Consider the following 12,543-nt stretch of genomic DNA (forward strand, 5'->3'; position numbering starts at 1 on the left):
CTGCTGCCTTCGGCTCAGGTCATGATCTCAGGGTCCTGGGATCGAGCCCCGCATCGGGCTCTCTGCTCAGCAGGGAGCCTGCTTCCCTCTCACTCTCTCTGCCTGCCTCTCTGCCTACTTGTGATCTCTCTCTGTCAAATAAATAAATAAAATCTTTAAAAAAAATAAAAAATAAATAAATAACACACAGGTCAACGAAGAAATCTCAAGAAAAGTTTAAAAATATTTTGAACTACATGAAAATGAAGACAATTTATCAAAGGAGTGGAAAGTAGTACTTAGACGGAAATACATAGCATTGAATATGTATATTAAAAAAAAGAAATATTTATAAATAGTAATCACTTTCCACCTTGGAAAATTAGAAAAAGAGCAAATTAAATCCAAAAAAATAAGAAGAAAAAATATAAACAGAACTAGAACAGAAATTAATGAAATTGAAAATAGGAAATCAACAGAGAAAATCAACAAAATGAAAATCTGGTTCTTTGAAAAGTGGTCCTACAAAGTAGGTCTGCTAATGTTGTTAGAACTGGATCACTCACCAGCCACTTGACAACAATTGGATCTTAGTTGGCAAATGGAATGATGATAATCTGTGGTATGCTGTGGCATTACAATTACTAAAATTCATAGTTCTAGTGGCTTGGGATAGAGTACCTGTAGACAGAAAAGTATTATATTATTCAGTTGCCCTAATACTTGAATAGCATGGGGACAATTATAAAGATTGTGGAGTTGGTTGATTCTAATTCACTATCTTAGAAACTTTGAAGGAAGACAATGTCAAGGTTATAAGTCATCTAACTTTCACCATTAAGCATATTATGAACACTGTGAGACCTTCATAGCAGCATTGAGAGATCCTCATAGACTGCTAAAAATCAGGCCCAAGATATAAATGTAAAGGTAACAGAGTTATGAAGGAAACAATACAGAACCTCAAAAGGTCTCCTATGCTAACGTGAGGACCCTCACTGGGAAGGAGTAGGATCCTGACACATGGGATGGGAACATTTGGGTGCATATGCCTAAGAAATTTGAGCTCCCAAATTCACCAGCACCTTCCAATTTGGCAAAAAGTTGTCCCCTTCTCACTGCTAGAGCAGAGCAGCTTCTCTTTGTACCCAGGCCATGCATGCAAACGCCTCAAAGAGGCAGTTGCTTATCAAAAGGATGTTTGCTCTTCTCACAATCTGTCCACTGCCCACCCCCCCACCTCTGACTGCCTTCTAGCCAACAGTTTATGTAGAGTTAATTCTCAGATAGCCCAAGGACTTGGTTATTATGGACTGGAAGAAACCAGAGGAGGAGTGTGACAGTGGGTCACAAGAGTACTAATGGTGGGGATCTGAGGGATAGAATATAATGCTGGATAGGGAAGACTTTATTGATGTGGAGCACTCTCCCATGGCACAGGACTCCTGAAACCTATCCTAATGTGGTGCTGGAACTGCTTTTTAAAGCTTAGGCATAGCTCTGGCTGATAGTAAGCAAGGTGATGATGCTGAAGTCTTGGCAGATTGTTGAGGAAAGAATAGGTAGATGCAGGAAGGTGGAAATATTACAGTGGAGTTTATCATGAGACTGGAGAACCTACTAGTAGATTATGTTCCTAAGAGAAGAAGGGAGTCCTTGTTGAAAGACCCAAAGATGACTGTTCTTAAGGTCTACAGCAGGGGATGTTGCCATGAAACTCTTGCTATCATAGATATCTCTGATGAATCTGCACAAAGTAAAATGAAAACCTTTGGGAAAATATTCACCATTCTAGATGACATTAAGAACATTCATGATTCATGGGAAGAGGCCAAAATTAACAGGAGTGTAGAAGAAGGGGTTCCAGATTTCAGTGGAGACAGTTGCTGCAGGTATTGTGGAAACAGTAAGAGAACTAGAATTAGAAGTGGAGCCTGAAAATGGGACTGGATTGCTACAATCTCATAATAAAACTTCAATGGATAAAGAGCTTCTTTTGATAGATGAGCAAAAAAGGTGGTTTCTTGAGATGGAATTTAATTCTGGTGAAGATGCTGTGAAGACTGTTAAAATGTCAATGAAGGATTTAGACTTAGTATCAACACTTAGTTGATACAGGAGCAGCAGGGTTTGAGAGAACTGACTCCAATTTTGAAAAAAGGTTTACTGTGGGTAAAGTGCTAGCAAACAGCGTCCCATGCTACAGATAAATTGTTTGTGAAAGGAAGAGTTAACCAATGAGGCAAACTTCACTGCTGTCTTATTTCAAGAAATTGCCACAGCCACTCCAGCTTTCAGCAACTGCCGCCCTGCTTAGTCAGCAGTCCTCAACATCCAGGCAGGACTCTCCACCAGGAAAAAGATTACAACTCACTGAAAACTCAAATGATGCTTAACATTTTTCAGCAATAAAGCACTTTTAATTAGAGTACATAAAGTTTTTTTTAGACCTAACACTATCACACACTGACTAGACTACAGTATAGTGTAAACATAACTTTTATATGCACTGGAAAACCAAAAATTCATTTGACTCACTTTATTGCACTGGTCTAGAACCAAATCCACAATATCTTCATGGTATGCCTGTACTTACAGTGATACCTATTGCTGTGCACATTCCAGTTTTCTCTCTCATTGAAGTCTAAATTTTTAAAAATTAAATATAAAATATTAAAAAATATATATATATAATCTGATCTTTATCATAAAATTCCATAGGTGATAACATTTTACCTGTTCATAAGCTCCAATCTTGAGAGCTGTCTCAGGTATAATTTTAAAAATATTTACACCATTTCCCCGCCAAAGAGAACGTATTCCTCCTTCTTTCAACATCTGTTCAAACCCATCAATCAATCTCATTTTCCTGGACTTTAAACTATGAACCTAGAAATGTACAGGAAATTTATTTTTAAATTTATTTTGCTGGTAATATAGCATTGATGTTATTATTGCTAATAAAATAATAATACATAAATGTAGAAATCTATGAACACACCATTTTTACTGTACTTTAGAGACATATAAAATTGATATATTAAATTTTTCTTGTCCCCAAATATATATATTAATCTCATACATCAAAGAGAGCAACTTCAAGGGAACAGGAATGATTTAATTACCAGAGAATTTTTGCATAAACAAAATGTGTTGTTGCTGCTAAAATATTACAAGATTATTAAAGAGAACACTAAACTATGCACTGAAAAAGGAATGGATGAAAATATATCAAACTTTCAATAGCAGATACTTCTGGGTAGCAAGGTGTTAGGAGTTGAATTGTGCCCCCACCAAAATTTCTATGTTGCAGTCTTAATGCCTCAGAGTGTGACCGTATTTGAAGAAAGGATCTTTACAGAGATAATCAAGTTGGAGTAAGGACTTATTATTCTGAACTTGGCATTAGGGGCGCCTGGGTGGCTCAGTGGGTTAAGCCTCTGCCTTCAGCTCAGGTCATGATCTCAGGGTCCTGGGATGGAGCCCCACATTGGGCTCTCTCCTCAATGGGGAGCCTGATCCCCCCCCCCACTGCCTGCCTTTCTGCCTACTTGTGGTCTCTGTTTGTCAAATAAACACATAAAAATCTTTTAAAAAATTTTGTTGAATTAATAAATTAATACATCGGGTGCTGGGTTGTGTATTCATAATATGGTGCAGAAAGCAAGTTTCTCCCCTCTGGGAGTTTACACTATAATACAAAACATAGGAAAGGAAACAAGCAATTATAATACAGAGGAATAAGTACAATAACAAGGGTAGCAAAAAAAGTATTTTAAGAACATAGTTCAGAGACATTTAATAGAGTGTAGAATTTTGTTTTGTTTTGTTTTGTTTTGTTTTGTTTTTGTTGGGGGAAGATGAGTGGAACTGTCAGGGAACACTTCTCACATAAAGTGAATTAGAAGTAGCAAAGCAATATGAATCCAGGTATTCTGACCTCAAAGGTTACCTTCTTGTCCACCACAGTGTACTAACTCCCTATAGAAGTAGGGATTAACCAAGGGAATGTTCTTTTTTTTTTTTTAATTATGTTTTGTTAGTCGCCATACAGTACATCATTAGTTTTTGATGTAGTGTTCCATGGTTCTTTGTTTGCAGAGTGCTCTGGGCAAAGAAAATAATTTGTTTGAAGACATTAGGTATTTTAAAAACTTTAAGGCTAAGGTTGCCTGGGTGGCTCAGTAGGTTAAAGCCTCTGTCTTCAGCTCAGGTCATGATCCCAGGGTCCTGGGATCGAGCCCCATGTCGGGCTCTCTGTTCAGCAGGGAGCCTGCTTCCTCCCCTCTCTCTCTCTGCCTACTTGTGATCTCTGTCTGTCAAATAAATAAAAATCTGAAACAAACAATCAAACAAAAAACTTTAAGGCTATATATAGGGATGGATGAAGAATAAAGGAAAGTTCAAGACCTTGGAATAATGTTGGCATTTCTGACATGGGTAATTAGGAAGATGATGATGCCATTCATCGAAGTGATAAAAGAATATCTAGGGGACAAACAATGTGGTATGTGTTTGAGGTGTCCCAATTGATATCCAATAAATGCTTGCACATGCAGAAGGAAGGTGTGCTCTAGAGACATAAGATTTGGGGAAATCAATTAGCCTAAATCTGGTAATTCAATGTGGAAGAATAAATAGGATTGTCTAGGAAAAAAATACATACAGAGTGAGAGGCCAAAAAAAAAGTTGAAAATACAACACAGAAGAAAACTAATATATAAGAGGCAGAATGAAAAAGAATACTCTCAAGGGAGACAGAAAATGGCAGAAAGGTGCGAAGAAAACCAGGAGAATGCAGTGTCAAGGAAGCCAGCTAAAGAGAACATGTAAAAAGAGAGAGTGGTAAGATCTAGAAAATATCCACTGAACTAACAGTAGGGAGACTGGCTTAGTAAAATAATTTATACAAAGTGGTGAAAGCAAAGCCAATTAGTTGAGAAGTGAATAGGAAGTGTAGCCATGAAGAGAGAAAAAGGATAAGGTAGCTAGAGGGGACTTTAGTAGGATTACATTTTTTTTAAAAAATGGTACTGGCTTAATTATGTTAAATGTTATATTTAAATGCAGGATACTTAAAAACAAAAAATAAAGGAGATAATGAAGAGAATAAGGCCCCTGAACGGGTCAAAGAGGAAATAAAAAGGGAAATTTAAAAAAAAAAATCTTGAGAGAAATGGAAACACAACATACCAAAACTTACAGCATGCAGCAAAAGAAGTTCTTAGAGGAAAGTTCATAGTGATACAGGCCTACCTCAAGAAACAAGAAAAACCTCAATCTAAATTTAAACCTTAAGAAACTAGTATTATGCTAACTGAAATAAGTTAGTGAGAAAAAGACAAATAATGTATGATTTCATGCAAATGTGGAATTTAAGAAACAAAACAGATGAACATAGGGGAAGGGAAGGAAAAATAAAATAAGATGAAAATAGGGAGACAGACTCTCATTCTAGAAAACAAACTGAGGGTCACTGGAGGGGGGGTGGGGTAATTGGGTGATGGGCATTAAGGACAGCACTTGATATAATAAGTACTGGGTGTTATATGCACCTGATGAATCATTAAATACTACCCCTGAAACTAATAAAAAATAATAATACCTTAAGGTTCTAGAAAAAGAAAAACTAAGACCAAAGTTAGTAGAAGGAAGGAAAATAATAAAGATCAGAGCAGAAATAAGTGAAACAGAGACCAGAAACAAAAGCAAACAAACAAACAAAAAAACAAACAATCACCAAAACTAAGAGCTGTTTTATTTTAAAGATAAACGAAATTGGCAAATGTTTAGCTAGATTAACTAAAAAGAAAGAGAAGACAAATAAAAGCAGAAACAAAAAAGGATTACAACTGATACTACAAAACTATAATGGTTAAGACACTATTCTGAACAATTATACACCAATAAGTTGCATTATCTAGAAGAAATGTATAAATTCAAAGGCATATAAAACATACTGAGACAGGGGCACCTAGGTGGCTCATTGGGTTAAGGCCTCTGCCTTCAGCTCAGGTCATGATCTCAGGGTCCTGGGATCGAGCCCCGCATCAGGCTCTCTGCTCACCAGTGAGCCTGCTTCCCTTTCCTCTCTCTGCCTACTTGTAATCTCTGTCTGTCAAATAAATAATAAACAAAATCTTAAAAAACAAACAAACAAACAAACATACTGAGACTGAATCATGAAGAAAGAGAAAATCAAATTGAATCACTAATCAAAAAAATCTCCTAACACAGAAATGTCCAGGAACAGATTATATCCCTGATGAATTCTACCAAAATTTAAAGAAGAATTAATGCTAATCATTCTCAAACTCTACTAAAAAACTGAAGAAAATGGAACCCTTCCAAACTCATTTTTTAAAAAATTTTTTAATTTATTTTCAGCATAACAGTATTCATTGTTTTTGCACCACACCTAGTGCTCCATGCAATCCGTGCCCTCTCCAATACCCACCACCTGGTTCCCCCAACCTCCCACCCCCCACCCCTTCAAAACCCTCAGATTGTTTTTCAGAGTCCATAGTCTCTCATTGTTCACCTCCCCTTCCAATTTCCCTCAACTTCCTTCTCTCTAACTCCCCTTGTCCTCCATGCTATTTGTTATGCTCCACAAATAAGTGAAACCATATGATAATTGACTCTTTCTGCTTGACTTATTTCACTCAGCATAATCTCTTCCAGTCCCGTCCATGTTGCTACAAAAGTTGGGTATTCATCCTTTCTGATGGAGGCACAATACTCCATGGTGTATATGGACCACATCTTCCTTATGCATTCGTCCGTTGAGGGGCATCTTGGTTCTTTCTACAGTTTGGCAACCGTGGCCATTGCTGCTATAAACACTGGGGTACAGATGGCCCTTCTTTTCACTACATCTGTATCCTTGGGGTAAATACCCAGTAGTGCAACGGCAGGGTCATAGGGAAGCTCTATTTTTAATTTCTTGAGGAATCTCCACACTGTTCTCCAAAGTGGCTGCACCAACTTGCATTCCCACCAACAGTGTAAGAGGGTTCCCCTTTCTCCACATCCCCTCCAGCACATGTTGTTTCCCGTCTTGCTAATTTTGGCCATTCTAACTGGTGTAAGGTGGTATTTCAATGTGGTTTTAATTTGAATCTCCCTGATGGCTAGTGATGATGAACATTTTTTCATGTGTCTGATAGCCATTTGTATGTCTTCATTGGAGAAATGTCTGTTCATATCTTCTGCCCATTTTTTAATATGATTGTCTGTTTTGTGTGTGTTGAGTTTGAGGAGTTCTTTATAGATCCTAGATATCAATCTTTTGTCTATACTGTCATTTGCAAATATCTTCTCCCATTCCGTGGGTGGCCTCTTTGTTTTCTTGACTGTTTCCTTTGCTGTGCAGAAGCTTTTGATCTTGATGAAGTCCCAAAAGTTCATTTTTGCTTTTGTTTCCTTTGCCTTTGGAGACATATCTTGAAAGAAGTTGCCGTGGCCAATGTTGAAGAGGCTACAGCCTATGTTTTCCTCCAGGATTTTGATAGATTCTTGCCTTGCGTTGAGGTCTTTCATCCATTTCGAGTTTATCCTTGTGTTTACTGTAAGAGAATGGTTGAGTTCCATTCTTCTGTATATAGCTGTCCAATTCTCCCAGCACCACTTATTGAAGAGACTGTCATTTTTCCATTGGATATTTTTTCCTGCTTTGTCGAAGATTATTTGGCCATAGAGTTGAGGGTCTGTATCCGGGATCTCTACTCTGTTCCATTGGTCTATGTGTCTGTTTTTGTGCCAATACCATGCTGTCTTGGTTATCACAGCTTTGTAGTAAATCTTGAAATCAGGCAACATGATGCCCCCAGTTTTGTTTTTCTTTTTCAACATTTCCTTAGCAATTTGGGGTCTCTTCTGGTTCCATACAAATTTTAGGAGAAAAGCCCATGTTTTTTAGAACTATAATCCCATATTCAAAATACAAAGGGTAAAAGTTCTGAAAACTAAAAGACTTGTAAATTTGGTACCAAAATTCATTTGGTAGTCAATTATTTATCTGATTTTGTGTGATTATTCATTTGTTTCACTGAAGAAATATTCACGTATATAATTGCATGGTGATGGCCCAAACCCCACTAGGAGTATTACATAATATATTGTACATGCACTGTGCTGCTTTTCTAAAACTCAAATTCTAAATTTTTAAACACATTTTACCCTAAGGATTTCCAATAAGGGACTGTAGATCTACAACAAATCTAGATTATTGTACCTAGTTGGAAAAAATTAAAAAGCTAACTCTGAAGATCTGATTCATGAAAATAAGGCCACTCAATGTTTTAAGTTTTTAAAGAAATAACATACCAAAAATATAATACAACACAAACTCTTTTTAACACAACCATATCCTATGTTAAATAACTTGAGTCAACTTATATATTTAATAAGCCTACCATGCATCTCAATCTCAAATTGCTGGATGTTGTGAAGGAGAAATTAAGTATTCCATATCCTCCTCAAACTCTAAAACACTTCACTCACATGCCACTTGCCAAATCCAAAAAAATTTTTGATCCCTCCCTTGTGTAAAACCAAGAGTTGAGACTATTCAATCTTTTAAAATATGAGGACAATGAATCTTGGAAAACTGAAAAAATGAGTTAACTAAAAAAAGAAATTACAGAAAATTTTAAAAAATTAGGACATTTTTGTTCTCAAAAAAACTTAATGTCACTTAGCTATAAAATCGATAACATTAAAAAACCACTATAACTTCAGTCACATCTTTATTTCATATTTTATGAGCCATAGCTGCATATGCATACATTTATAAATAGCATACATATGTATGAGACATATTTATTTACCCTACAGACAAAGCCTGGTATTCATATACAGAATTTCAGATTCTTTGTGATCCCTCCAAGGCCCCTAGTATTCCAAGCTCCACAAGGCGGAATTTAATTGTCTATTCCTTAACCTAAAAATCAAACTTTTCTTGGGGAAACTGAATCCTCTGCTTTATATGCCATTACTATCCTCAAACACTATACTCATTAATTCAATAACTTAAAAAAAATTTTTAAGGTATACTATTAAAATCACTATGTTAAATGTAAGAGAAGCCAGAAATTAATAAAAGAACAACCCCCAAAGAGCTTACTAGCTTGTATCAATGAACTACTTATTTTAAAAATACATTGCACTGTGCTAAAGTATATGTTATAGAAGAGTTATGAATAAAAAAGCAATGCAGGGATAAATAAGAATTAAAAACAAAAGTCACAAATGAAGTATTATAAAGGATAAACAAGAGACCACCAAAGAAACAAAAAAGCATTTCAGCAAAAGGTGCAGTATGAGCAAGGTACACTTACTTGTTAAAGATTGAGAACTTACATACAGTACTAAAAAGCAGGATAGTAGCTACATTGGAGAGTGGTGGTGATTTGGGTGGGACATGAAAGGGACACTCCTGAGATGCTAATAATATTCTGCTTCTTAATTTGGATGTTGTTTCCATGTTGTATGTCTGTCTCAGGAAAATTTGTGGAGCTTTTACTTAGAATTTATCCACATTGCTATATATGTTGTATGTCAATGAAATCTTCCCCCCAAAATACCAAGTTAGGGCTAACCTGAAATGCTATATAAACCAGTTCTGATCTTGACTGACAATTTCCTAATTCTGTCTTTGTTCAGACTATGAGCTCTCTGCTCAAGAAACCCCCCCCCTTTTTTTAAGATTTATTCATTTATTTATTTGAGAGAAAGAGAGAGAGAATGGCCATGCAAGTTGGGGGAGGGACAGAGAGAGAGAAACTCAAGCAGACTCCCTGCTGAGCACAGAGCTCAACACAGGGTTTGAACCCATGACCCTAAGATCATGACCTGAGCTAAAACCAAGAGTCAGGTGCTCAACTCGCTGAGCCATCCAGGCGCCCCTCAAGAAATCCTTTCTTTTCAGTTCTGTTTATGTATTGATCCAGTACAAATCTAAATTGTCCCTGGGCACAATTAAGTTCTCCCTATATCACTTCTACAGCAACTATCACAGTCTGTCTTGTGTATGTTTGTTTATTCCTAATTCACCAAAAATTGTTACTTCTGAAGACCTTTGTTAACACAGTTCCCAGTGCAATAGTACACATATAGTGCTCAAAAACTGTTTGCTTCATTGAACTAAAGTACATCAGGTAATTTTTACCTGAAAGGAGCCAAAAGTCCAAGCTAAGATGTAGGAAAAAAAAAATAGGTAATGAGATCCAGAACATTATCAAGGTCTATGAACTGAAGAAAGATATTCAAAATTGTCTTTAATTATATGCAGCAGGCTTACACTGAGAATATAGACTTGAAATGAATTCAACAGAGTAACAGTTGTTCGATGGATGGAGAGGAGGACCACAACCATTCCAGCATTGCAGTTCCGGGGAGAAATGCAAAGTATTCCATCCCTGTACCAGCAATTGAATGCTAAGTAACAAACTATCCCAAAATTTAGTGGTTTAAAAAGGATATATTTGATTATGGGTATGCAATCTGAGCTTGATTCAACTCGTTGGTTCTTCTGCCTGTCTTGCCTGAGCCACTTGTGTGAGTTCATTCATTTGAAGGTTTGTTCAACTACCACTGGAAATCCAAGATGTCTTCACACATGTCTGTTACTTCAGATGGAAATGTAGAACAACTGAGAACTAAATGAGTGGTCTCTCCCACTGGGTAGCTCGATCTCTTTTCTGGTGGCTCGGGATGTTAAGAAAGAGTATTCGAAGAGGACAAGCTCCAATATACAAGTACTTATTAAGCCTTGCTAATGCCCCAATGACTGAAGGAAGTAAAAACGGCCAAGCCCAGGCCTGTGTGGTTCACAAGCCTACACAAAGGCATACATCCTGGGAGATGTGGCTCACTGGGAGAGCCAATGGAATGCAAAATAGTTAACCTTCCTTAAACTCATTGTTCTGTAAAATTCAGCTGCTATAATGACTTGTATGAGACAAAAATAAGATATAGAAAATAAAGTACAATAAATGTCAGTTCCTTTCGTACCATTTTTTCAATCTCCAAGAAACTCCAACTAAAAAAGAATTCAATAATTTCTTCATTCACGTCATTATAACCACAAGCCACGGACACTTTGGCTAAATAGGAGCAGGAGCTCAGATACTACTTAGTGAGAGAAGTTAAACAGATTGGATCACATGGGGGCTTGAGCACCTCCTGCCAGTGATTTTGATAATACCCCAGCCCATATGCATCCTCTTGCCTCCACTGATTGGCATAAGGCCTGGAAACCCTCCTGGGGGACAGAAAGCAGGTGGTAAAGATTGAATCCTGCATACTATTAATTTTTAACAAATATAATGTGTGATGGGCTGGGAGAGTCCCAACAGGAATAATGATGTCAGGAAGGAAAAACAGGGGAAGTGAGCCAGATCCAGTGAGTCAGATCCAGTAATAGCATTCAAAAGGCAATGTTGGCTCCAGGGTCAATGACACACAGCTGATACCAGAAACTACATTAGCCCAGCCAATCTGGAAGCACTTGGACGCTCTGGAAGAAAGTGACTACATGTTCATATGAATTGAGAAAGCTTGTGAGGCCCCAAATATTCTGGTATTATCAGACACTTGATTAAGCATAACAGCAGGGAGGAGTTTCCTATGGCTGCCATAATGAAGTATCACAATCTGAGTACTTAGAAAAACAGGAATTTATGGTCTCACAGTTCTGGATGCCAGAAGTCTGAAACCAAAGTGTCAGCAGGGCCATGTTCCCTCTGAAGATGCCAGGGAAAGATCTGTTCTGTGCTTCTCTCCAAGCTTCTGGTAGCCACAGGTGTTTCTTGGCTTGCTGATGTATCACCGCATTCCTAACCCCATCACACCAAAGGGCCATTTCACATCATCTTCCTCTGTGCATATCTGCTTCTGTGTCCAAATTTCCCCTTTACATGACACTAGTCATATTAGATATTGGGCATTATGCTAATGGCGTCATTTTAACTTAATTACTTCTATAAAGACCTATTTTAAAATAAGGTCACAGTCTGAGGTATGGGAGGCTCAACGTATCTTTTTTAGGGTGCACACAGTTCAACCCATACCAGAGGATGTACTCCATTTTGCACCCACAAAAAGTATGCTGGCCAAATTGACTGAGCTCTACGCAAAGGTGTCCACTGAAGCAGCAACAATGATGACACAGAAAGCAGGCAGCTCAATCAGACCTCACACCTCAGCTAGATCTTAGAGTCTAAGATCTGTAGTCTAGGTGCCAACAGTGGAGCTTCATACCAACTGTCATGACTCAAAACAAATGAAGCCCATGGGAATTTGGACAGCAGCTCTTCCAGAATGGCACCTCTTCAAGACTTTGGGAACTGAGCTGTGATATTCCAGTTTGATCGGTCAAGGCAGAAATGAAAAGATCTATATTGCTAATCACTGTATTACTTTTGGATTTCCACCTTGCCTCAGGAAAAAAGTTCTCTTTGTTACCAGGAGCTACAAGCACTGATTTGCAGCTTTACCAGAGACAATAGTAGCATTATGTTTTTACTAATGACAATCTGATTTCACTGATTATCTGATGCA

General features: G+C 37.5%; 1 protein-coding gene across 1 annotated transcript in view; it reads right to left on the bottom strand.

Annotated features, from left to right (window-relative positions):
• The window catches only part of LOC111142937 (calcium-binding mitochondrial carrier protein SCaMC-1-like), a 54,759-nt gene that overhangs the window by 9,876 nt on the left and 32,340 nt on the right, over positions 1-12,543 (bottom strand). Inside the window, 1 exon segment of the mRNA XM_022496298.1 lies at positions 2,716-2,868. Within this exon segment, the coding sequence (XP_022352006.1) occupies positions 2,716-2,868 (153 nt within the window).

This window comes from Enhydra lutris, unplaced genomic scaffold (genome assembly GCF_002288905.1).
Source record: "Enhydra lutris kenyoni isolate GAN:26980312 unplaced genomic scaffold, ASM228890v2 scaffoldscaffold9, whole genome shotgun sequence".
Classification (NCBI taxonomy): Eukaryota; Metazoa; Chordata; class Mammalia; order Carnivora; family Mustelidae; genus Enhydra; species Enhydra lutris.